The following is a 21,284-nucleotide window of genomic DNA, read 5'->3' as shown; positions in this document are numbered from 1 at the left end:
CCAATGAACTAGGGACTTGGGCTGTGTCCGTCCTCTGGGAAACCACACCTGGCTGGATCCCCAGCTCCCCGACCAGCCCCTCCCAAGAAAAGAGGCAAGTTCCGCCAACTCCCAAAGGGCTAGAAGAGACCCACCCCAAAGACGGTGCTTCCAGCTCATCCACCAGCCGCCAACGGCAACCAGATCCAGAGACGTATTTGTCCTGAGCTGGAGACAAAAGGAAGACTACACAGCAGCAGAATCACAGATCCTGCAGCCTAGCAGATGCTTTTAAGGTCTTCAGGAACCTCACTACTAAAGGATCAGCATCTCAGGGCTGGGGGGAGCAGGTGGTCCAGGACTTGCCAGAGCTCAGAGAAGAGATGGGAATGAGAAGAGATGGGAAGAGATGCTGGGAAACTTCTCCACTTCTAACCCCACCCCTGTGGATGGTATTTGAGAGGTTAAGGGCTCTCTTTGGCTAAGGGCTCTGGTCCGGGTTGAAATGCAGGGACAGTGGCAGCTCTGGCGGTCACTGCAACCTTAGCGTGGTGGTTCCCAGTCTGGCTACGAAAGCAGGTATTGAAAGGGAGGGAAAAGGACAAAAACAGGACTCTGGACACCTATGATGGAGCCCACAGATAGAAAAGTCAAAGTGGGGAGTGGTTTAGACTCCAGGTTTCCAATGCAGAGGGTGCGAATTTCATCCTTGGTCAGGAAGCTAAGATCCCACATGCCTCACGGCCGGCCAAGGAAACGGAACATAAACAACAGAAGCAGTATTGTAACAAATTCAATAAAGACTTTAAAAATGGTCCATATAAAAAGAAATCTTAAAAATATAAGAAAGAAAAGTCCAAGTAATTCTGAATATTTCCCATTCACAGCTCACCAGCAAGACAGGAAAGTTACCCAGCATGTGCTCAGCGTTGATAGGAGCAGACAATCCAATAAGGTGTCCCCTGTCATCAGGAATCCTTCCATCCTTCTGAGTTGATCCCCAGCTTCCCTGTTGATTCCCTGTTATGAATCCACCTTCTCAAGTGGGGAACTGGCATGCACTGTGCTGGTGAGAAGCCGCTTGCTTTTTAGGAGAAATTGGATGGATGACGCATCTCAGTGATGAACAAGGTCCCAATCTTGGGCTTGGAAGATGGGTTCTTGGTTCTCTAAAATCAGGCTGAGGGATTTGCTGGCTTGAATTAGGGCACAGAAAATGAAATGGGAACAGACATGGAGTTCCAAACATGCTTAACAGCACAGGATATGAACCAAGGCAGCTCCCGAGCCAGTGCCCCCTCCAAAGAGCGAGGTTGACTCTGAAATCCCGGGAGGAAGCAAAGTATTCCAGGTGTTCCTATATGCTTGTGATGGAAATGATGGAATTTGGATGCATGTCTGGTGGCTCAGATGGTATAGAATCTGGCTGCAAAGCAGGAGACCCAGGTTCGATCCCTAGGTTGGGAAGATCCCTAAGTTGAGAAGGTAATGGCTACCCACTTCAGTATTTTTGCCTGGAGAATTCTGTGGATAGAGGAGCCTGGCGGGCTACAGTCCACGGAGCTGCAAAGAGTTGGACATGACTGAGCCACTAACACACACTGGATTAGGCAGTTGTGATTCTGGGTCCTCCAAAGGTCTCAAATCGTAAAAAATGGTCCTCACCTTTTGATAACTGCCAAACAGATACCAAATGAATGGGAACCCATCTTTCGTGGATGACATTGCTAGTGTGGAAACTACCGCCTGGTGGTATTTTCACCTGTCTGAACTCTGGGGAGGAGGTCTCTGAATATTTCATTGACTCAGACACACAAGGCATCCTTGAGAGTCACAGCCCCTCCCCTTCCACCCTCAGTTCTCAGATATGTCCCAACACACACCACACACTTGAATCTGACTCAATAACCACACGCTGGAGGGAAAGCTAAGTATGTATTTACTCTCCACCTAGTGGTAGCTAGGTAAAATTGCAGGCATAATAATAAGGGAATGATCACCTCTACATTGCTCACCTTCAAACCCAAACCTATAAAGGGAAGTAGGCCACTCAGATCCTCAGGGACCAGGCACACATCACAAATAAACGAAAAAGGCCAAGTGAGAGAGGACAAGTATTGTCAAGAGAGGCAACTCCTATTTAGTTCCAATTGATTGTCCACTTTGGAAAATGTAGATCAGAGCTGCTTCATCATCTTCTGATTGTTTGAGAGAAGCCAGAAATTCTGATTTTAATGTGAAACCTCCTGATGCGTAAGACGGTGGCTGGATTTTCTTGAAAGCACTACGTGAGCTAAATGCAGCTTACAGTCCTCCCGTTTTCGAAGCTCAGCTGTACAGATGGTGACTGTCATCTCCCCTAATTGTGGGATTAGACTGCCACTTACCAGCTGCCATTTGTAACTACAACAGAGGCACCAACTGCTTTACTACACAAACACAGCTGAACTCCCCAGCCGTGGAGAACACCTAACTCTACAGGAAGAAGTGGAAGGCTCAGCTGAGCCACCCAGTCATGGCAGCAGACTGGCCCCTGTGACCAGTTGCTGGCCAGTTAGGCACTAAATGGCTGACTGCTCCTGAAGGAAGCCTTCGGGGCCTGGGAGGCCTTTATCTGATTCAGAAGCTAAGGCTGCTTCTCGAAGGACTTCCAAGTGCTCCTCGGCGGCTGTCAGCGACTGGTCAATCCAATCCAGGCCTCCAGTCAGGTGGCAGGCGTTCCTGGTCACCAACACCAGATGACTGACAGACAGCAGCAGGGCAGTTGTCCTAGAAAAAAAAAAAAAACAGGATCAGCTTCCCTAGGATCTAAGGGACTTTGCCCTAAAGCCCAAAGGGACAGAGTCTAGACTAGGGTTCCCCAAGCTGGAGTCCCGTCCTCAAGAGGTGGCTAGGTATGTAATTTTAAAAGGGTTCCATGCTCAAATAAATTTGGGAACATCTGGGTTAAACAAAGGTAACTGAAGTCCTTCTCAGATGACGCACATGATAAAGTTCTAAGAAAACAATGTAATACTCTTTGAGTCTCACTAACTTATTTAAGACTGGGAGCCCACTTTCTGCAACACATTCAATAACATCTCCCAGAAGAGGGTTCTGTGGCACAGTCTGGGTCTAGTCATTGGGATAAGCACATCCCCAGCTGCTGCCCACTTAAAGACAGGATCTTCATACCCCACCTTGGGCATCTTGTATTGATTCTGAATCAATAAGACCCAGCGCTGGTTTACCATATTCTCACAAAAAATTTAACTGCAAACCAAATAGAGGAGGTGGCTTGCTTTTTCAGTATTGAAAAATTCACTGCAGAGTATCTTCTAAATAGTGAGTATGCATGATGCATTTGGGAATGCATTACAGATGACAAGCCCACGAACACAGCTGGGCAGTAATAGAAGTAGGGTAGAGAAACCAACAGAATTGCTGTGACCCACAGCCTGTCTGGCAATGATTACACAATGGGCCTGTGAAACAGTCATATAAATCCGAGAGACAAAGGAACATGCTTTGTTTTGTTTCTTTTTAAGTGGGTTTGCCTTTGGTAGAGGAACATAACAATCTCAAAAGCGTAAGTATGCTCTGTGTATGAGGGCCGATCATGAGACAGGGTTCCTGGGCATGTACTGAGAAGGTGAGCACAGCTTTAGCTGACCTGTCACTTCCAGTCTCAATTCCTGCCCACCACCCACACCAGCAACCCATTGGGCAGTACTCACAGCTGAGGCGTGTCTGCTTCAGGGGTCCAAAGAGCAGAGAGAGCCATGGGGGCAATGGGAGGGCGGGGAGGTGCAGACAGGACTTAGCTTGGATGGACGTTTCATCACAGAAAATTCAAAATCTAAGACTGTTTCTTCCTCCTGCTCCTCTGGGGTTTCAGGAAGAACTCTGGCCACGAGCATCCAGCCAGGCCTGGCTCACTGGTTGGCTGACCCTTCACAGTGAAGTGAATGGTACCCAAAGCTGGGGCAGTCTTGGGAACCCAACAAAGCAGCCTTCTCCATCACCACCAAAACAGCCAACCTCACAGATCTGATAACATGGGGAGCTTTCAGTGTGAAAAGAGACACGAACACCCCACCCCTCTCACCGGGCATCCAGCAGCTTTGGGTCCAACGGAGGGTACATGGATTTCACAACATCGTCCACTCTGAGGGGAGGCAAAAGGTTTTCAGTATTTCCCTTTTCTTATGGCCTTTTCTCCTTCCTTTCTTTCCTCACCCCAAAGCTTCTCTTTAGACAATTCCAGACCCAGCCTTTAGTGACTTTCTGTAACTGCATTCTCGGACAGGTACTTAAATAGAAAGACTTCAGAGACTTCCCTGGGGGGGTCCAGTGGCTAAGACTCTGCGCTACCAATGCAGGGGCCCAGGTTTGATCCCTGGTCAGGGAACTAGATCCCACATGCCCAGTAAAGACCCACTGCAGCCAAATAAATATGTGAAAAATTAAATTTTTTAAAAAATAAATGACAATAAATTTTAAAAGCTTAAATGGATAAAATTAATTAATTTAAAAGACTTTGACTTCTGTTTAGAGAATATTTCTTCTGGTTTTCAGTTCCAATGGATTAAAAAGTACAAGTTCACACATGTGAAATGATGTTCAAGATATACTACTACATCAAAAAGGCAAACTGCCAAAAAAAAAATAAAAAAAAAAAAAAATAAAAAAAAAAAAAAAAAAAAGGCAAACTGCCAAACAAGATATAAAGTCTGATGGATCCTATTTGCATAAAAATGAATAAACAATAGCTATGACATTTGGCAGGAAGTGAGGGACCAGTCTGCAGAAATACTTACCATTGAACAGTGATTGATTACTTCCAGGAATTGGGATGGGGTGGGACTGGGGGGTGGCGGGTCCCTTCACTTTTCAGATTCTCTATTTCTGCAATTTTTAACTTTTACAAGTGCTTATTACTTTTGTATTTTTTAAAAAAAATGGTTACAGGTAGATATTCAGAACACTAAAAAAATGCTCCAAGTTTAATTTGGGTTCAAACTGCTCCACTGGATTTCTTCCAGCACATGATACAGTTCATAGTTAATTTTTTAAAAATTCAAATTCAAGAAGGAACTACTTATTCATCCTCATTTGCATGATTCAATGTTTTCATTCAAATTCTTGCTCCTGGACCATTTAGTCAAGAAGCAAAAAATAACGATGACTTGTTTGATTTCCAAAGCACTTGCAAACAGGCTTGAAGGTCCTTGTCTTGGGGCTGAGAGGCTGGTGAGGAAGTGCAGACGCATGGTCATTCAGTGCCCAACTTGGCCAGCCCTTTTTCCTACCCTGTAGAAGAAGGCAATGGCAACCCACTCCAGTACTCTTGCCTGGAGAATCCCATGGACAGAGGAGCCTGGAAAGCTACAGTCCATGGGGTCGCTAAGAGTTGGACACGACTGAGAGACTTCACTTTCCCTTTCATGCACTGGAGAAGGAAATGGCAACCCACTCCAGTATTCTTGCCTGGAGAATCCCAAGGACAGAGGAGCCTGTTGGGCTGCCGTCTATGGGGTCGCACAGAGTCGGACACGACTGACGCGACTTAGCAGCAGCAGCAGCAGCAGCTGAAGCCACTCTTCTTGAAACTAGTATGCTATCAATACACTGCACGAAATAGAATAAGAAAAGCCATGGGGATAAAAGATGTGTGAGGGCAGAAAGAGAGAGCAAGGACCCTGACTGATTTATGGCAGGGATCATTCTGGAAACAGTCCAAGGTGCTCAGTAGGACGGGCCAGTGAGCGCCCCACGTGAGGTCCACCCTCTGAGCGCTGTCACACCCTCGCTCCAGCACCGCTGCTAGTCCTGACCCCCCAGGACTCCACTGGGACTCAGAAATTGCCCTCTCTCTCCTTCTCCAAGCCCTCCTGGTGATGCTGCCTTGCATCCTGGGGTCACAGGAATTTGCCAGGACCTGGGACGGCTCTTAGAAGTGACAGGAAGTATGAGGGGGGTCCAGCAGATACTAGAGAAAGGGCTGGTGCTTGCTCGGAGCCTGGGTCCACTTCAGGCCAGGGGCCGACCTAGGCTGATCCCACTCCTGTAGCCACACCCGCCCGGGACAGCTCCAGAGACAGCCCAGATCCTTCTGGATTATCTCCCTCCCACTGTCTCAACTCACTGAACTCCCTGGATGGAGTTCAAGTGTACCGACTCTTTCACCAACTCTTTCATGTTCCCTCTGAGGACTGGTTCCTTGAGATCCATCCCAGCCCACAGGCGAAAGCGAGGACCCCTGGAACTCAGGAGGCTGATTTAAGAAAACCTTCTGAACTGGGGGAAAAAAATCTCCCGGCTCAGGCACATCCACATACCAGCCACCAGATGGCAGCCCCAACTTAGTACCACCCTTCCCTCTAAGAAACAGCGCTTTCTTTTCTTCACAAAACCGAGGCCAGATGAGGGGGTGGAGCTGTTGTCGCCTGCAGTCCGGCTGGTTGCCTCCTACATGGGATTCTGCAGACAGCCTGGAATCTGGGAGATATGAATGATCCCTTCACCTCCCACCCAGGCTTGGGGGCTGCTGGCCTGGCCATGGATGGGGCCGGGGCTGGTCTCAGTACAGATGTCAGCTGGGGTGGAGCACGCGGGAAGCTCACTGCTCACCGGGGTGTGGGCACCGGTGGCAAGCTTGCTGGCCCAGAGCACGGGAAGAAGGTGTGCCCAGGGGAAGGAGAGCTGCCCCAGCTGGCATGGGATTGAGGAAGAGGGAGCTGGGGGGCTCTAATCATATGCTGGCACTTCCCAAAAAAACCTACAGGAGGGGTCACGCCGGAGGGGAGGGGAGCCTGTGACACCACCCTAGCCTGAAAAGTCTCCCAGCCTCTAAACCCTCCTGGGCTCTCTGGGAATGTGTGGGGCATAAACCATTCAAGTTGCCCCTGGAGCTGCTCAGGGGAGCCTGCGCCTGCCCCCACCCCCACTTCCGGCCCCCGCCGCCCCGGAGTGTGGGGACCTCACCTGGGGCTGATGCGCTTGGCCACCACAATGATGTCACTGACGCTGGCTGAGGTCTTCATCTTGGCCCCTGAGCCCATTGTCATGGCAACGAGCTTCTCCGTCAGAGTGTGACAGGTCTACCGCAACAGGGAGCAGACAGGTGATGGGGGGGGACCCAGCCCCCGAGGGTTTCTGCCATCCCACGAAGACAAACACGCCACCACCACCCCCCATCCCACGGCTGGGCCCCCCTAACCTCACGGACAGACTGACGTGAAAAGCACGCAGACATGAGAGGGATGGAAGAGCCAAACCCAAGGACACGGCTGGGTAAGGAGGGCGGGGTGGGAACCTCAGACCAGGGCCAGGGTTTCTCGGCTTAAGAGAAGTCTGAGCTGAAATAATCTGTCCTAAGAAAAATCATGTGCTCTAACTTCATCCTCTCCCTTCAGGGCCAAAACCTATTTTCTCTCTCGATTCCTTCACCTCCTGGCTTTGTCTTCCAAAATGATAAAGATCTCTGCAGGCACCCTCAGAAACATGGCCAGAAAAGCAGAATTTATATCAACAATTTTCTGGGATAACATTTTAGCATGTTTGTCATGAGGATGATAAAAGGGCCGTGGGGGGAACAAAAGGCAGGAAAATGGCAAGACTGGGACACATGGCCTTTCTCGTCATCCACCAGCACGCTGGCCACCTCTAAAGCTTTGCTCCTCACTTTCGTGCCCCCACGCCAGTGTCAGAACCTGGATGTGCTTCTGTCCCTGGGGAAGAATTTCCATCAACTTTATCACATTATGTGGGGCTGGAAGAGAGGCAGAAAGAAGCCCAAGAGCCCACCCAGGGGACAGCCCAGGCCCTTCCCTCAAGGCTCCACCATAGGGTCTCCAGGGCAGGTGGCCAAGCAGCAGGGCTTCGAGCGCTCAAGAGGAACCTGAGAGGGTCTCAGGATGGACCACTGAGCCCAGTAAGACTCCTTCCGCCTGATTTGATTTATCCCACACCTCAGCTGTCATTCATCCCCCTTCTCTAACAGATAAGGGCAGGGGACAAAACCCAAAGATAGGACACATCCCGGTTGGGAGAAGGAAGACGTAATGTGGCATCGCTGCTCCAGTCATTAGACCCGTCCATCCCCATCTATAGCCATGGAGTGAGGTTAAGTCAGAGAGGAAAAAACAAACATCGTATATTAACGCATAGAAACGGAATCTAGAAGGATGGTACTGATGAACCTATTTGCAGGGTAGCAAGGGAGATGCAGACATAGAACAGACTTACAGACACAGCACAGGGAGGAAAGAGAGGGTGGGATGAATGGAGAGAGTAACATGGAAACATACACATCACCATATGTAAAATAGACAGTCAGTGGGAATGTGCTGTATGACTCAGGGAACTCAAACCGGGGCTCTGAGACAACCTAAAGGGGTGGGACGGAGTGGGAGGTGGGAGGGAGGTTCAAGAGAGAGGGGACATATGTATACCTATGGCTGATTCATGTTGCTGCATAGCAGAAACCAATACAGTATTGTAAAGCAATTATCTTTCAATTAAAAATAAATAAATTTTTTTAAAAAGAGCTTCTTGGAACTCAATAATAAGCCTGGACTCTGGGACAACATCTTACCAGGCACTTTTTTGTCCCCTAAAAGAATAGCTAAAGAAGAAGTGGGAAAATGACTTTTTAATATTTTGTACTGAATGACACTTAAGGGTCATTTTCAAATGACACACTTCACACACTTCAAAAAAGCTGCCTTTTTTGAGATCTTGAATAATTGCTAGACAAAGAGAGAAAAGCGTGGTTTCCCAGGTTACTACTGAAATGAACAATATTTGCCACTGGCCAAACACTTCAATATTATTATTGTCCTAATAAGTCTGAGAATGTCAGGCAAGAATTGGTAAGCAAATGCTAAAACTGTAAAAATTACCCCAAAACAATAAAAATTACCCCAAACTATAAAAATTACACAAAACTGTAAAAATTGCCCCAAATGCAAATTGGATGCAACTCTCCACCCTGTCCTGGAGGCTGTTGGCTTTAAAGTAAAAAACAGTCTGCTCTCAGGTTGAAGTATCATGCTTTGGATTTTTTAAAACTAATTGATTGTCCTGTCTGGCTGACCACTGTCACAGAGGGCTGGTGAGGAACTTTCTAGTAATTGGAGATGCCCTAATACAGAGCTCAACTCGCTTCAAGGGCTGAGCCCTCAGTTCATGGAAGTGTCCAGGAGAAGTTGAGAATTGCCCTTCCCCCAAAATGGCTGCGGTCTTGCTCTGCTATTCTGCACACAGCTTTCTGCCTGGTCAGTGACCATGTGGTTGGTGACTGTCTCTGCTATCTTTCCACCGGCCACTGTACTGTGAGGACCAGGTGGAGTGAAGCCTTTGAAAGGGCCTCCAGAATTCAAAGGAGAACAGACCAGGAGCGGAAGTGAACAGAAGGAACTCCAAGAGTTACAAGAGGCCTCCTGCGGGGATCAGCGCGCCTCCCAAAGTCCCTCCTCCTGGACAGTCTGAGCACCCAGATGCTTTGGTGACCACCCCCTTATTCTCCTGGGGAAATCGAAGAGTATTACCTTCAAGATGGCGATGCAGTGGGACATGAGACCCCTGGGGAGACAAGAAGCATTTGTCAGGGCTTCTCCAGAGAGGCCCACCTCCCTCCAGCCACCACCTCCATGCCTCCTCCAGCTCTGACCCCCAGGCACGGCTGGACACCACCTGAGAGCCGGGATGCCTCAGCGGTAAAATGAACAAGCCCAGGAGCTAAAGCAGGAAACCCTTTCTTTCCCGTCTTCCCCTTTCCCCTCCCGCACCCAACAGACTCCTCCAGCTAGTGCCACAACCTGACCTTCGGAGACAGTTCCCTCCACCCAGGGAATCCTTCCCCATATCCTCTGCCTGGTGAACTCATCTTTCAAGTCCTGAAGGGACTGCCCTGGCGGTCCAGCGATTAAGACTTCAAGCTTCCACTGCAGGGAGTAGGGGTTCTATCTCTAGTGGGGGCTGGAGAGAAGCTCCCCATGCTGCAAATGCAGCCAAAAAAAAAAGAAAACAAAAAGACCCAGGACGAAAGGCGCCCATTCTGGGAAAGCCTTCGGAAGTCCACCCCACTCCTCTAGCCCAGCAACTCTATAGACGCCGGCTTCTCTGTGTGCTCACTGCACCCGCAGAGACCCACCCCTTCCCTCCATCATTTCTGAAATAGTCTATTTAGTAGAATTCTGTCTCCACCACCAGTTTCAAAGCTGCATTGCCTGGCCCAGAGCCTGCACATCACACCGGTTAACACCCACCCAGTGAATGAAGGGCTGAGCGACAGGGAAGGGGGCGACACACACTTCTGAACCCGCAGCAGGGTGGAGGGATCCCCGAGGGACCCTAGAGACAAAGGCTGCATCCCTGGAGCCTGAGGGCCATATTCACGGGCACCTCAAGGATAACCCAAGCACATCACGGTGACTTTATAACAACTCTGCCACACATCTACAGGCCTCAGTGTTTGGGTCTGCAAAATGGGGAGAGTGAGGACAATCACCATGGTGTCACACTCTAGGTCCCCCCACAGTGAGGGCAGGGGAAAGCAGCAATGGACACAGTGCTCCAGGTTGCTCAGCCGAGCTCGGGCAAAGGAAGCCAGGAAAGGGTACCCAGAAGCCCAATTTGCCACCCACTGGCGGCTGGAGAAAAGCAAACAGTCCCCAAGGCCTTACGAGGCATCTTCGATCCAGTCTTCGTTCTCCAGAATGGCCTCGATGTGAGGGTTGGTGATGACAACGTCATCCAGTTCTAGCTCAGAGGGCTCAGACTGGGTCTCCATGGCGCCAATGAGGTCCACGATAGGCCTGGAAGGAAGAGCCCAGGTAAGTGGGTTCCTGCCGACTCTCCTCATCGAGGCCCACAGAAAGGATAAGTGGAATGAGTAAGTGAAAGCAAGAACTTGTTCTGGATCCAAACCGAAGGCTAGTGGGACTTCAGTGTGGGCCAGGCACATGGTGAGGCAGTGAGTCAAGGAGGCAGGGCACAGGAACACAAGAAAAAATGACACAGAACAAGAAGAGCTGCTCAGAGAAAGGCAGGGCTACAACCATAATCATCACAAAGATATCCTAAATAGGGATGCTCTTTCAGGACAAAACATCCATTTGTAACTTGTTTCCCCTTCAAACCTACCTTTTATGGAGAAGCTCAAGTTCCTACTACCCAAACTGACCTGCACCCCTTACCGGTTCTGTAGAATCAGCTTCTGGGAGCCACCTTGGTCCACCCGCATGACCCCACCCCCTCCAAGTTATACTAGAGAAGAGGGGGATGTAAAAACACCTCCTACTTTAAAACAGGGTTCTTGAAAACATGAGACACCATCGCAGAGCTTTCCTGGGTCACACAAATGGGCATTTACTAATTATGAACCACTGGACAGAGATGTTGACAGGATTCAAACAAAGGGGTAAGAGAAACTCAGGGTTTAGTGGTCAGTGTCCCTTGGGATCTAGCAATTAAAATATCCCTAACCTGGAAATAAGATCTTGATCACCAAGTAGGTTTCATGTGAAGAACATCATGAAGAAATCTGTGCAGAGATGAGACATGATCCTATACTGGGGTTTTGCAACCCCCAAGTGTCTATTGCTTCAGTGTGTGGCTTGGAGTGCAGGGCATCGGATTTCTGCTCCTATGAGGTTGTTTGGGGGGCTTCCCAGGTGGTGCTAGTGGTAAAGAACCCAGCTGCCACTGTAGGAGACATAAGAGACTCAGGTTCTATCCCTGGGTCAGGAAGATCCCCTGGAAGAGGGCAAGGCAACCCACTCCAGTATTCTTGCCTGAAGAATCCCATGGACAGGGGAGACTGGCGGGCTCTGGTCCACAGGGTCACGCAAAGTCAGACACGACTGAAGCGCACTCTCGGACACACGAGGTTGGTTAGAAAGGGGTTGTGCTGTGCTGTGCTTAGTTGCTCAGTCATGTCCGACTCTTTGTGACCCCCTGGACTGTAGCCCACCAGGTTCCTCTGTCCATGGTTTGGCCTGCTCAATAGACGGGTGCTGGGTAAGCATGTTCACAGACAGAGTCCAGGCGGTTCAGGATGCTGGGGAGCTTACGGAACATTCTTAAGCTCTGAGATCTTTACTGGAAATGACAGCCTTAGGGTACCATTTTCAAGATAAAAGTTGAGTGACAGTTGCCCAGCACCAAACTTCTTTTCTCTTTTGTTGGGGCATCAGGGCACAGCCCCTCTCTCCTCCTTTCCCTCCCTGGGCCACTCACTTGGAATCATAGCACTGCAGGAGGTCTCGAGGCCGACAGTAGCGCTGCCTGCAAACCACCACCAAGGCTGCAAATGAGGCCAGGAAGATGGTGGCCAGCACGCCTATGGCAACAATCACCACGGTCTCCATGCTTCCAGCTGGCTCCCTCAGTCCTGGTCAGTCCCCCTCATGGGCTGAAGCTGGAAAGACACAAGGGTTGAGCAGCCTGGTGAAGCAGCAGCAAAAGAGCGGGGTCTTACCTGCTGGAAGGTGGAGCGGAAGGCTCCACCTGCGGACACCCGAGGGCCTGAACAGAATCAAGACGCATTTCAGGTCATGCCCCAAATGTTATCTTTTCCTTTACTACAGGGTTGGCCAAAAAGTTCATTCCAGTTTTTGCAGAAGATATTATGGGAAAACTTGAACGAACTTCTTGGCCGACTGAATCAAAGCCTTTGCTCCCCAGTTGGAGCAGGATGGCCTCTTCGACCCAGGACAAAAGGAAATACTGTCAGTAGCGCTGCTGTTTCTGTATCCACACCAGGCACCAGAAGGAACATCCACCTAAGAAGAAGGGCGGGACTGAATTCACCGAGGGTCTGTCTATGCCAGGCACTTGGTGGTACGTGTTTATTTTTCTAACGATCCTATGAGGAAGGTGTTAGTATCCCCATTTTACAGTTGAGAAAACCGAGGCCCAGAGTGGTTAAGTAATTTGTCCAAGTCTATGTAGTCAGGAAGCAGAAAGTCATCCACTCAAACTAAGATGGATTATCACCTGCCTTGTCCTTTCAAAGGAGAAGAGAGGATTCTAAACATTCTGGGGAAAGTTTTGATCTTGAGTTTCAGTCTTGGAAACGTTGCTGTTGTTTAGCCACTAAGTTGTGTCTGACTCTTTGCAGCCTCATGGACTGTGGCCCGCCAGGCTCCTCTGTCCATAGGATTTCCCAGGCAAGAATACTGGAGTGAGCTGCCATTTCCTTCTCCAGGGGATCTTCCTGATCTAGGAATGGAACCCATGTCTCCTGCATCAGCAAGTGGATTCTTTATCACTGAGCCACCAAGGAAGTCCCGTTGGAAACTTACAACTGGTATTAAACTGTTTGTCGTCTGTTTATTGCCTGTTTTCATTTAGGAGGTTATTTCACACCTATTTTAACCTCACAGGCTGGAGAAGCAATGGCATCTCAGAGAAGTATGTATTCACAATGTTATTTCATGTGTCCTTCTGAGCCAGTCTTCTTCCCTTTCTGGGCTTTAATTTCTCCACCTGTAAAAAAGCATGCTTTGACATAGAATTCTAACTTCAGGACAGTACATCTCCTCTATTTGAATTTAATCCTATGTTCCATGTCTTGGGAGGTCCAAATGCTCCTGATCATCATTCAGTAAGTATTTATTAACCACTTAGTATGCACCAAGCAGAGGACTGGAGACTGGAGATAAATAAGACATGGGCCCCAAAACCTGGGGTGGGGGGTGGGGGGCAGCCTGGGGAGAGAGGTAGACAGGCAGACAAACCATTTCAACTTCGTGTGCATGTGCCGCATCCAGAAGTACATGAAAAGAGAGTACCAGTGTTTGCAAGATGCTTTCTGGGAAAGCTTTTTGCCCAGAGCTGGTGATGCTTGAGCTGGGTTTTGACGGTTGAATAGGAGTTTTCCGGGTGGACTTGGCTGGCTCAAAGTGCCAATGAATCCGTCACAGAGGACTCACAGAGCTGCTGTCCCACCTGGCTGTGCACTTGCCCACAAGGGTGAGAAGACTGAGCTCTCCCTTTTTCATCTCTGATTGTGTTAGGAGGAGGCGTGGGGGTGTCCTGCTCGGTGACCGTGGATGTGTTTCTCTGTACTGTCCCTCCTAAAGGGCTCCCTCCTTCAGCCCTTTTCCTCTCCTTCCCCTCTCATTTCTCACTCTCTTCACTTTCCCTCGCTCAGCTTTCCGCTCCATTCCCGGCTCTTTTTCCCCTCCCCTAGTCTCAGGCTTTCTCGGCGTTTCCCTTCCCCTCCCCCCGCCCTGGGTCTCCAAGACCACCCGCTTTGTTTCCTCTCTTCCAGTGCGAAGTTTCGGGTGTGTTTCTCTGCGTGCACCAGCTTTTCTCTCGAGTCGTTGCGGTCTCTCTCCGCGATCGGTCTGCGTGAGTGTTTCTTCGTGTGTTTCCCTTTTTCTTTGTGTTATTTTCTGGGTGTTTCCGGATGAGTTATTCTGTTTACCTCTAACGGGTTCTAAATCCACAAGGAGAAAACAAGACCCAAGACCCCATCTCCTTCCCTCTGCGCGGTGCACCGCGCCCCCTGCCCCGACCCAGAACACCCACTCCACACCCAGGACGTCGGGAGGGAACCCCACGCGCCCCGGCGCGCGCCACGCGGGGCCCGATGGCTCCGTGGCGCACGGCTCCTACTTTGCCCGCTCGCGGGCGCCGGGCTCCCCTCCCCCGCCGCACCCTTTCCCCCTACTCCCCACCCCCGCGCACCCCGCTCCGAAGGGGCGGTGGGCTGGGAGCCCCGGGCCCCAGCTCCGCGGCGCGCCGGGCTCACCCACCTGCGGCTGCGGCTCCGGGACGCAGGCGGGGGCGCTCCCGCGGCCGGGCCCCCCTCGATGGCCGAGTCCGGGCGCGGGACTGGCGGCCGCCGGCGAGCGGGGCATGCCGGGAAGGCGCGGAGATAAGTCCGGGCGGCCAAGCCCCCGGCGGCGGCGCGGGCGGGGGAGCCGCGGGCCGAGCATCCAAATCCCCCGCTGCCAGGCGCCGCCGTCACCGCCAGGCCCCCGGGCCGGCCGGGGGTTGGGGCCGCGGGAGGCCCCGGGCAGCTGCGGGGCCGTCGCTCAGCGACCCGACGGGCGGTCCCCGCACCCCCGCGGGGGCCGGGCGGGGCGGGGAGGGGGCGCCGAGGAACTGGCCGTCCCCTGGGGTTGGGGAGCGCCCCGCGGCCCGGCATTGTGGCTGGTCCCGGAGCGGGTCTACTCCGCTGCTCGCTGGCTGGTTTACATCCTGGCTTGCGGCTCACTGGGTTTCCCTGGTGGCTCAGACGGTAAAGAATCCGCCTGCAATGAGGGAGACGTGGGTTCGATCCATGGATGGGGAAGAGCTCCTGGAGGAGGGCTTGGCAACCCACTCCAGTATTCTTGCTTGGAGAATCCCCATGAACAGGGGAGCCTGGCAGGCTACATACAGTCCACGGGGTCGCAAAGAATCGGAGGCGACTGAACAACCAAGCACAATCACACTGCCACTCACTAGCACTCACTAGCTTGTACCCCTAGCGGGTACCTTGGTTTCTTCCTCTGCCAAAGGGACCAGGACTTATAAGCATCCTGAGTTAAATGTCCAGATGCAGACCATGTTGGGCCCAGGGTCAGTGGTGAATCAGTAGTAGCTCTTATGATAGCCTGAGCCACACTGGGTCGTGACAGGCAGCCCCGTCCCTACCAATCGCCTGCCAGGGACAAGGGTAGGAATACACCACAGGGGTTGGGAGTCCTGTCCCTTCCATTCAAACCCTACTCCATCCCATACTAAAGGGGGACCCACAGTGCATACGCTGCCCCCACCCTGCAGTGGGCCATCCCTCAGGCCTGAAGATGCCCACAACAGGCTGCCTTGGAAGGACAGATGTCCACAAAGGCCCTGGAAGCAGCCTGTGCATAGTGTGAGCAGGGATTTCTGGAGTCCAGAGTCCCAGGAGCATGTCTAGACGGGCTGTGGTCTTTCCTTGGCCCTCAAACTCTGCAGGACCCGAGCAGGGCCAACTAAAGCCTGGGACCCAGTTGACCAGTCTAAGGGCCATACTGTTGACAAGTGGTGAAGGATACAGACTAGGCCCCTGGCGCTTAATGAAGGCACTTCGATCTTGTGACTCCTAGATTATGTCCAGCCCACAGCAGTATTGTTTTGGCTTAGTTTTAAAAAGACCAAGTTAGCTGCCAACATTTTTAAAAATCAGGAACTGTATAGATACTTCTAGATTTTTTGCCTCTCTGGAAAATTCATAAGACCGTTGGTTGCAAGAGTCATGAGAGAGGGGTGGGTGAATCTCCAGGCCTGCCCTCCTGGCCCACCCCTGTTCCCTGCTGTGTGCAAATACACTCACACCTCACACCCTGTTAAGGGCTTGGCCATGTGAGAGCTCAGGTTGCCCACCATTGGCACTCTGGGGCCAGAGGGTTGAGTGATGATTTTATTACCCTCCAAAAGGCTTTTATGGAAAACCTGCATTCCATGTAAGGAAAACAGACCGACAGCAAAGCAGCGAACATCAGAATGGGTGACTGGGGACAATCAGCACCCCCATGTCTTGGGGATATGCTTGAGAAAAATGGAGGGCTGTTTGTGTCGTGGGTGGTTTAGACGCTTGTGACTCTATAGGAGAGATATTTAAAGAAAGCTTTGGGTCTTCCCTGGTGGTCCAGTGGTTAAGACTCCGTGCTTTCAATGCAGGGTGGGGGCGGGGGGTGGGGGGATGTGTGCAGGTTCCCTGGTTAGGGAAGTAAGACCCACATACTACATGGTACAGCCAAAAAAGTAAAAAGAAAAAAAGCATTAAGCTTGTGTAAAGGGGGTTATAAATGGAAAAGACTTACCAACACAAACAAAAGCAACCAAACTAAAAAAAAAAAAAAAAATCTCAGCTGCTGCCGGAGCTGACAGTGCAAATGCTCCAGTTAACCACCCACCACCCAACTGCGGGGAGAAGAGTTTGGTGTTAAAGTGGAACCAGTGCCTTTCCTAGCCAGCTGTGTCCCTTCATTCTGGCCACTCCTGCCATCTCGGTGCCCCTTGAAGTCTCTCCAGATTGACCTGAGAAGACCTTGTGTGTACTCGGTGTTCTTACTTGCAAGCAATAGAAACTGGTTGCTTGTCCCATGTGGAAAGGGGTCTTATTGAAAGGATCTGGGGTGCCCATAGCATCAGCTGGAGACTGAAGACCAGGATTAGGAAGTCGGCAGGCACCACAGGGAGTTCCAAGGGCTGAGTGCCACCGCCCTGAAATGATCATGACCTTCTCTTCAACTTTATCTTTATTCTGGAATCAAAGTCCTGGGTGGGACCTCACCCTGTTGGCTTGCCCTGCAGGAGGTGAGATTCAGGCAGAGCCCTGCCTTCCAATATCTATGCACACAAGGGCAGGGTCCCCCCAATGAATACAAGAGGGAGTGTTGCCAGACTGCTCCCCACAATTCAAATGCCCCTAAATATAGCCCTTGCCCCACTCAGTCTGAGCATCAAATTGTGTAAGGCTTGGTTCCTGGCCAGTGGCTGCAAGCTTGCACTCCACCCAGGCAAGGAGTGAACATTTATTGAGCACCAACTGTGTATCAGGCGGGTTTCCCAGGTGGCTCAGTGGTGAAGAATCTGCCTGCCAATGCAGGACACGCAGGTTCAATCCCTGGATCGGGAAGATCCCCTGGAGAAGGAAATGGCAACCCACTCCAGAATTCTTGCGTGGAAAATCCCATGGACAGAGGAGCCTGGCAGGCTACAGTCCATGGGGTCGCCAAAGAGTTGGACATGATTTAAACAGCAGCATGTACCAGGCACTGATTAGACATCCTGCATGCCTTATCTCATTGGATCTTCCCACCAGCCCTGAATAGATGGGATGATTATGTTTGCAAGGGAGCAAATAGACTCAGAGAGGTAAGGCAACTTACCCAGGCTCTTCCAGCTCCCAAGTGGTGAAACCAGAGTGGAACTCAAGACTCCCTGGCACCAAAGCCCAGACCACCCGATCCAGGAAACTGGCAGCTCTTCTGGTGACCTGGGTATTGAAACCGGGCAGGTTGCCATGGCCGCAGTGATGGCTACGACACCCAGAGCCCCTTTGTCCCAAGCTTGTATGCGCCTCATCTTCAAAAGTACACGTCCTCTGGTCTTGGCTGTGAGCCTGTCCCACCTTGCTATCCTTTCTCTTTGTTTTGTTTTCTTCCTTCTGATGCCAGCTACAGAGCTGTATGTGTCATTTGATGCTCAAAAAAAATGGTGATCCTTTTTTGCAGCACCTAGTCTTGTGTTATGGAGAAGGCCATGGCACCCCACTCCAGTACTCCTGCCTGGAAAATCCCATGGATGGAGGAACCTGGTAGGCTGCAGTCCATGGGGTCGCTGAGGGTCGGACACGACTGAGCAACTTCACTTTCATGCATTGGAGAAGGAAATGGCAACCCACTCCAGTGTTCTTGCCTGGAGAATCCCAGGGACGGGGAGCCTGGCGGGCTGCCATCTATGGGGTCACACAGAGTCGGACACGACTGAAGTGACTTAGCAGCAGCAGCAGTCTTGTGTCCTAGTGATAAGAGGTGGGGGTAGCACTACTTGGCAGACTGGATGCCAAGCACCTAAGATGCTCATCCACTCAGGGCAGCTGAGCATCTCTTAATAGTTAGCCCTGAAGACCAACATGGGAAAGGAGTGTAGCAGATAGATGTTGATCCCCTCCAACCTTCAACCCATAGCTCTGGGCAACAGCCCCTTCCTTCCAGACAAGCAGGACCGAGGTGTGAAAACTCCCTCCTGCCGCAGCAAGAACAGCTTCTCACATGGCCTGTGACCCTCACTAAACCCTCCCGATCCACCTCCGGGCCCTCAGAGGGACGGCAGAATGGCATCCGTCACCCCCACCAGGCAGGGAGCTGAGCCAGGGAAAATGCGCTCCCAGGTCCGTCTCCTGCTCTTGGTAGCTGTGTGATCTTAGTTCCCACCGAGTGTCCCCGTCTGCAGAATGGGCGTGACAGCAAAACCCACGGTCTCCAGTAGCTTTGAGGATTAAGGGAGATGATGCATTGAAAACCCTCATCACAAAGAAAGTAGAATGGTGGTTACCAGGGGCTGGAGGGAGAAAGGAGTGGAGAGTTACTCTTGAATGGGTACAGTTCCCATACGGGAAGATGAAAAACCTGCTGGAGAGGAATTATGCTGATGGTTACACAACAGCGAGAACGCACTTAACACCATGACCACAGTATACTTAAAAATAAAGTGGCCAAGCTTATGTATATTTTATCACAATTAAAAAAAAATATTTATCACAGTATGATATTTAAAAAAAAATAAACGGGGCCTCTTTTATCACAATTAAAAAAAATATTTATCACAGTATGATATTTAAAAAAAAAAAACAAACGGGGCCTCTTTGACGTTCCTCAAACATGCCCAGCTCACCCTACGCATCCTTGACTGGGCTTTGGTCCAAAGTCAGCATGCACATTGCCATTGGGAGGGCAGGATTCACGCTCCATTTCTCTCTCTCCATCTATGTGCTGGCTAAATAAGTGGACTCACTTCTTTAAAATTGCCTACAGGCCTGGACTCCTTGATGCTGTTGTTCCCATGGCTCACTCCCTCCTTTTGCTCAGGTGTCTGCTCAAGAGTCACCTCCACCAAGAAGTCTTCCCTGATCACCCCCATCTGAAGGAGCACCTGCCGTCATCTACACTCCCCTGCCCTGATGTGGGGTTTGTTTGTTTTTAATGCTACTTTTACTGTCTGATGGTGCATTAGATATTTATTACTTCTCCCCTCTCAGAGGGCTTCCCAGGTGGCACTAGTGGTAAAGAACTCTCTTGCCAACACAGCAGACGTAAGAGACACAGGTGCCATCCCTGGGTCGGGAAGATGCCCTGGAGGAGGGCATGGCAACCCACTCCAGTGTTCTTGCCTGGAGAATCCCATGGACAGAGGAGCCTGGCAGGCTACAGTCAGTGGGGTCGCAAAGAGTCGGACACGACTGAAGCAACTTAGCACACGCACCCTTTTCAGCATACATGCCCCTTTGAGGATGGAAATGCCATGGGGCTCAGGACTTGACTGTCTTATACTTTACTGACCCCCAGTTGTAGCACAATGCCTGGCATTTAGTAGCTGCTCAATGAACACTTGTGAAAGGAATGAACATAAAGCTTACTATTGTCACTGTCGTTGTACAGCAGAGATGGGAACTCTGGACCCATCTCCAGTGCTCGCAAGTCCCCTGGGATGTGGCAGCCACGGGGGCACTTAAGGCAGGTGGTTAAGCCCATGGGAAACAGAGGGTAAGCCGCCAGCACTGGAGAGAAAGAAAGCTGATCTGAATTGAAGTCTGAGTTTTAAACCCCCAATTTGATTCTGAGTTCATGCTTGTTTGAAGCATTCTGGCACTTTCGTGGGCTAGTGAACAGCTTTCCAAGGAGAGGCCAGCAGGGAGGGGTTTGTGTACACGCAGGTTGGGCAGCTGTGTACACACAGCGTGGACAGACACCACCGGGAAGCCAGACTGCCTTGCAGGAGTGAAAGGGAGCCAACTCGCAGAATGGCTGGGACTGGCTGGAGGAAGCAGGGAGAAAGAGGGCTGGAGGAAGCAGGCTGAGAGTTAGCAGGGCAGGGCTGGGCCACCACCTCCCTGGGAACAAAGGCCAAGTTTGCATTTTCTTGAAGTCGAGACAACTGGACCATTAACAGATTTCCCTCAGGGGATATTAGGGCTTGGGTAGTGGGCAATGGGGGGCAAGGAGCAAGGGAAATTATAGTCTGTCAGTATAAGAAACAGTTTCATGTTTATTATTGAATTTGACTTTTAACCACAATTGTATGCAGGAGGCATTACCATCACTATATTACAGAAGTGGCAACAGACAGACAAGGGACTGACTGCAAAGTTCAGTGCAGGCTCTTGCCACGACACCAGGCGGCCCCTAAGTTCAAAGTCAAGATCAAGCTGGTGATTATGAGCTTAGAGATGGGGAAGAGGGTTAGAGATGAGTCAGTCTTCCTCCCTTTCCTGACCACCTTCGAAACCTTGTTCCTCACCTGCCCCACTCCAGGGTCATCCCTCAGTGACACGCCCTCACTTCACCCACTTGTAACCGGACTTAAAACCTGTTGGCTAACCTCTTCAAGTGACAGGTAAACAGCCGGTCCTAGAAAAGGCAATTAGAATAATAAAGGTAACTTAGGTCTTTGCAAAGAGAGTTAGCTGTGTTTTCTTGGTTCTCTTTCTGTGAACACAGAAACACTAATTTGATACGTGCACCCCATAGCAGCATCATTTACAATAGCCAAGACGGGAGAACAACCTAAGTGTCCATCAGTGGATGGATGCTCAGGAAGTTGTGGACTATGTATAC

The 21,284-nt window shown here is 50.8% G+C and overlaps 1 protein-coding gene across 2 annotated transcripts; it reads right to left on the bottom strand.

Annotated features, from left to right (window-relative positions):
* Positions 1 to 1,884: 1,884 nt before the first annotated feature.
* On the bottom strand, positions 1,885 to 15,061 carry TMEM98 (transmembrane protein 98). Of its 2 annotated transcripts, XM_055580127.1 has the most exons (8): positions 14,730 to 15,061; positions 13,272 to 13,455; positions 12,205 to 12,385; positions 10,650 to 10,781; positions 9,513 to 9,546; positions 6,946 to 7,061; positions 4,067 to 4,126; positions 1,885 to 2,748 (listed from the first exon to the last, which is right to left on the bottom strand). In XM_055580127.1, the coding sequence occupies exons 3-8, from the start codon at positions 12,333 to 12,335 to the stop codon at positions 2,541 to 2,543; spliced, it is 681 nt and encodes a 226-aa protein (XP_055436102.1). In that variant the 5' UTR covers positions 12,336 to 12,385; positions 13,272 to 13,455; positions 14,730 to 15,061; the 3' UTR covers positions 1,885 to 2,540. The 2 variants fall into 2 exon arrangements, with proteins under 2 accessions (XP_055436102.1, XP_055436101.1); XM_055580126.1 differs by lacking the exon at positions 13,272 to 13,455 and having other exon boundaries at positions 14,730 to 15,060.
* Between the last annotated feature and the right edge of the window lie 6,223 nt (positions 15,062 to 21,284).

Source organism: Bubalus kerabau, chromosome 4, assembly GCF_029407905.1.
Source record: "Bubalus kerabau isolate K-KA32 ecotype Philippines breed swamp buffalo chromosome 4, PCC_UOA_SB_1v2, whole genome shotgun sequence".
Classification (NCBI taxonomy): domain Eukaryota; kingdom Metazoa; phylum Chordata; class Mammalia; order Artiodactyla; family Bovidae; genus Bubalus; species Bubalus kerabau.
Note: the sequence above shows the minus strand (reverse complement) of the source record. Positions and strands in the feature narration are given on the sequence as shown.

Excerpts from the sequence above, each read along its gene's own strand:
- TMEM98 (XM_055580127.1), bottom strand. The coding sequence starts at position 12,335 with ATGGAGACCGTGGTGATTGTTGCCATAGGCGTGCTGGCCACCATCTTC. Across the intron at positions 9,547-10,649 it reads GACTGGATCGAAGATGCCTC|GGGTCTCATGTCCCACTGCA; the intron begins GTAAGGCCTTGG and ends TTGTCTCCCCAG. Across the intron at positions 2,749-4,066 it reads CCAAAGCTGCTGGATGCCCG|GACAACTGCCCTGCTGCTGT; the intron begins GTGAGAGGGGTG and ends TTTTTTTTCTAG.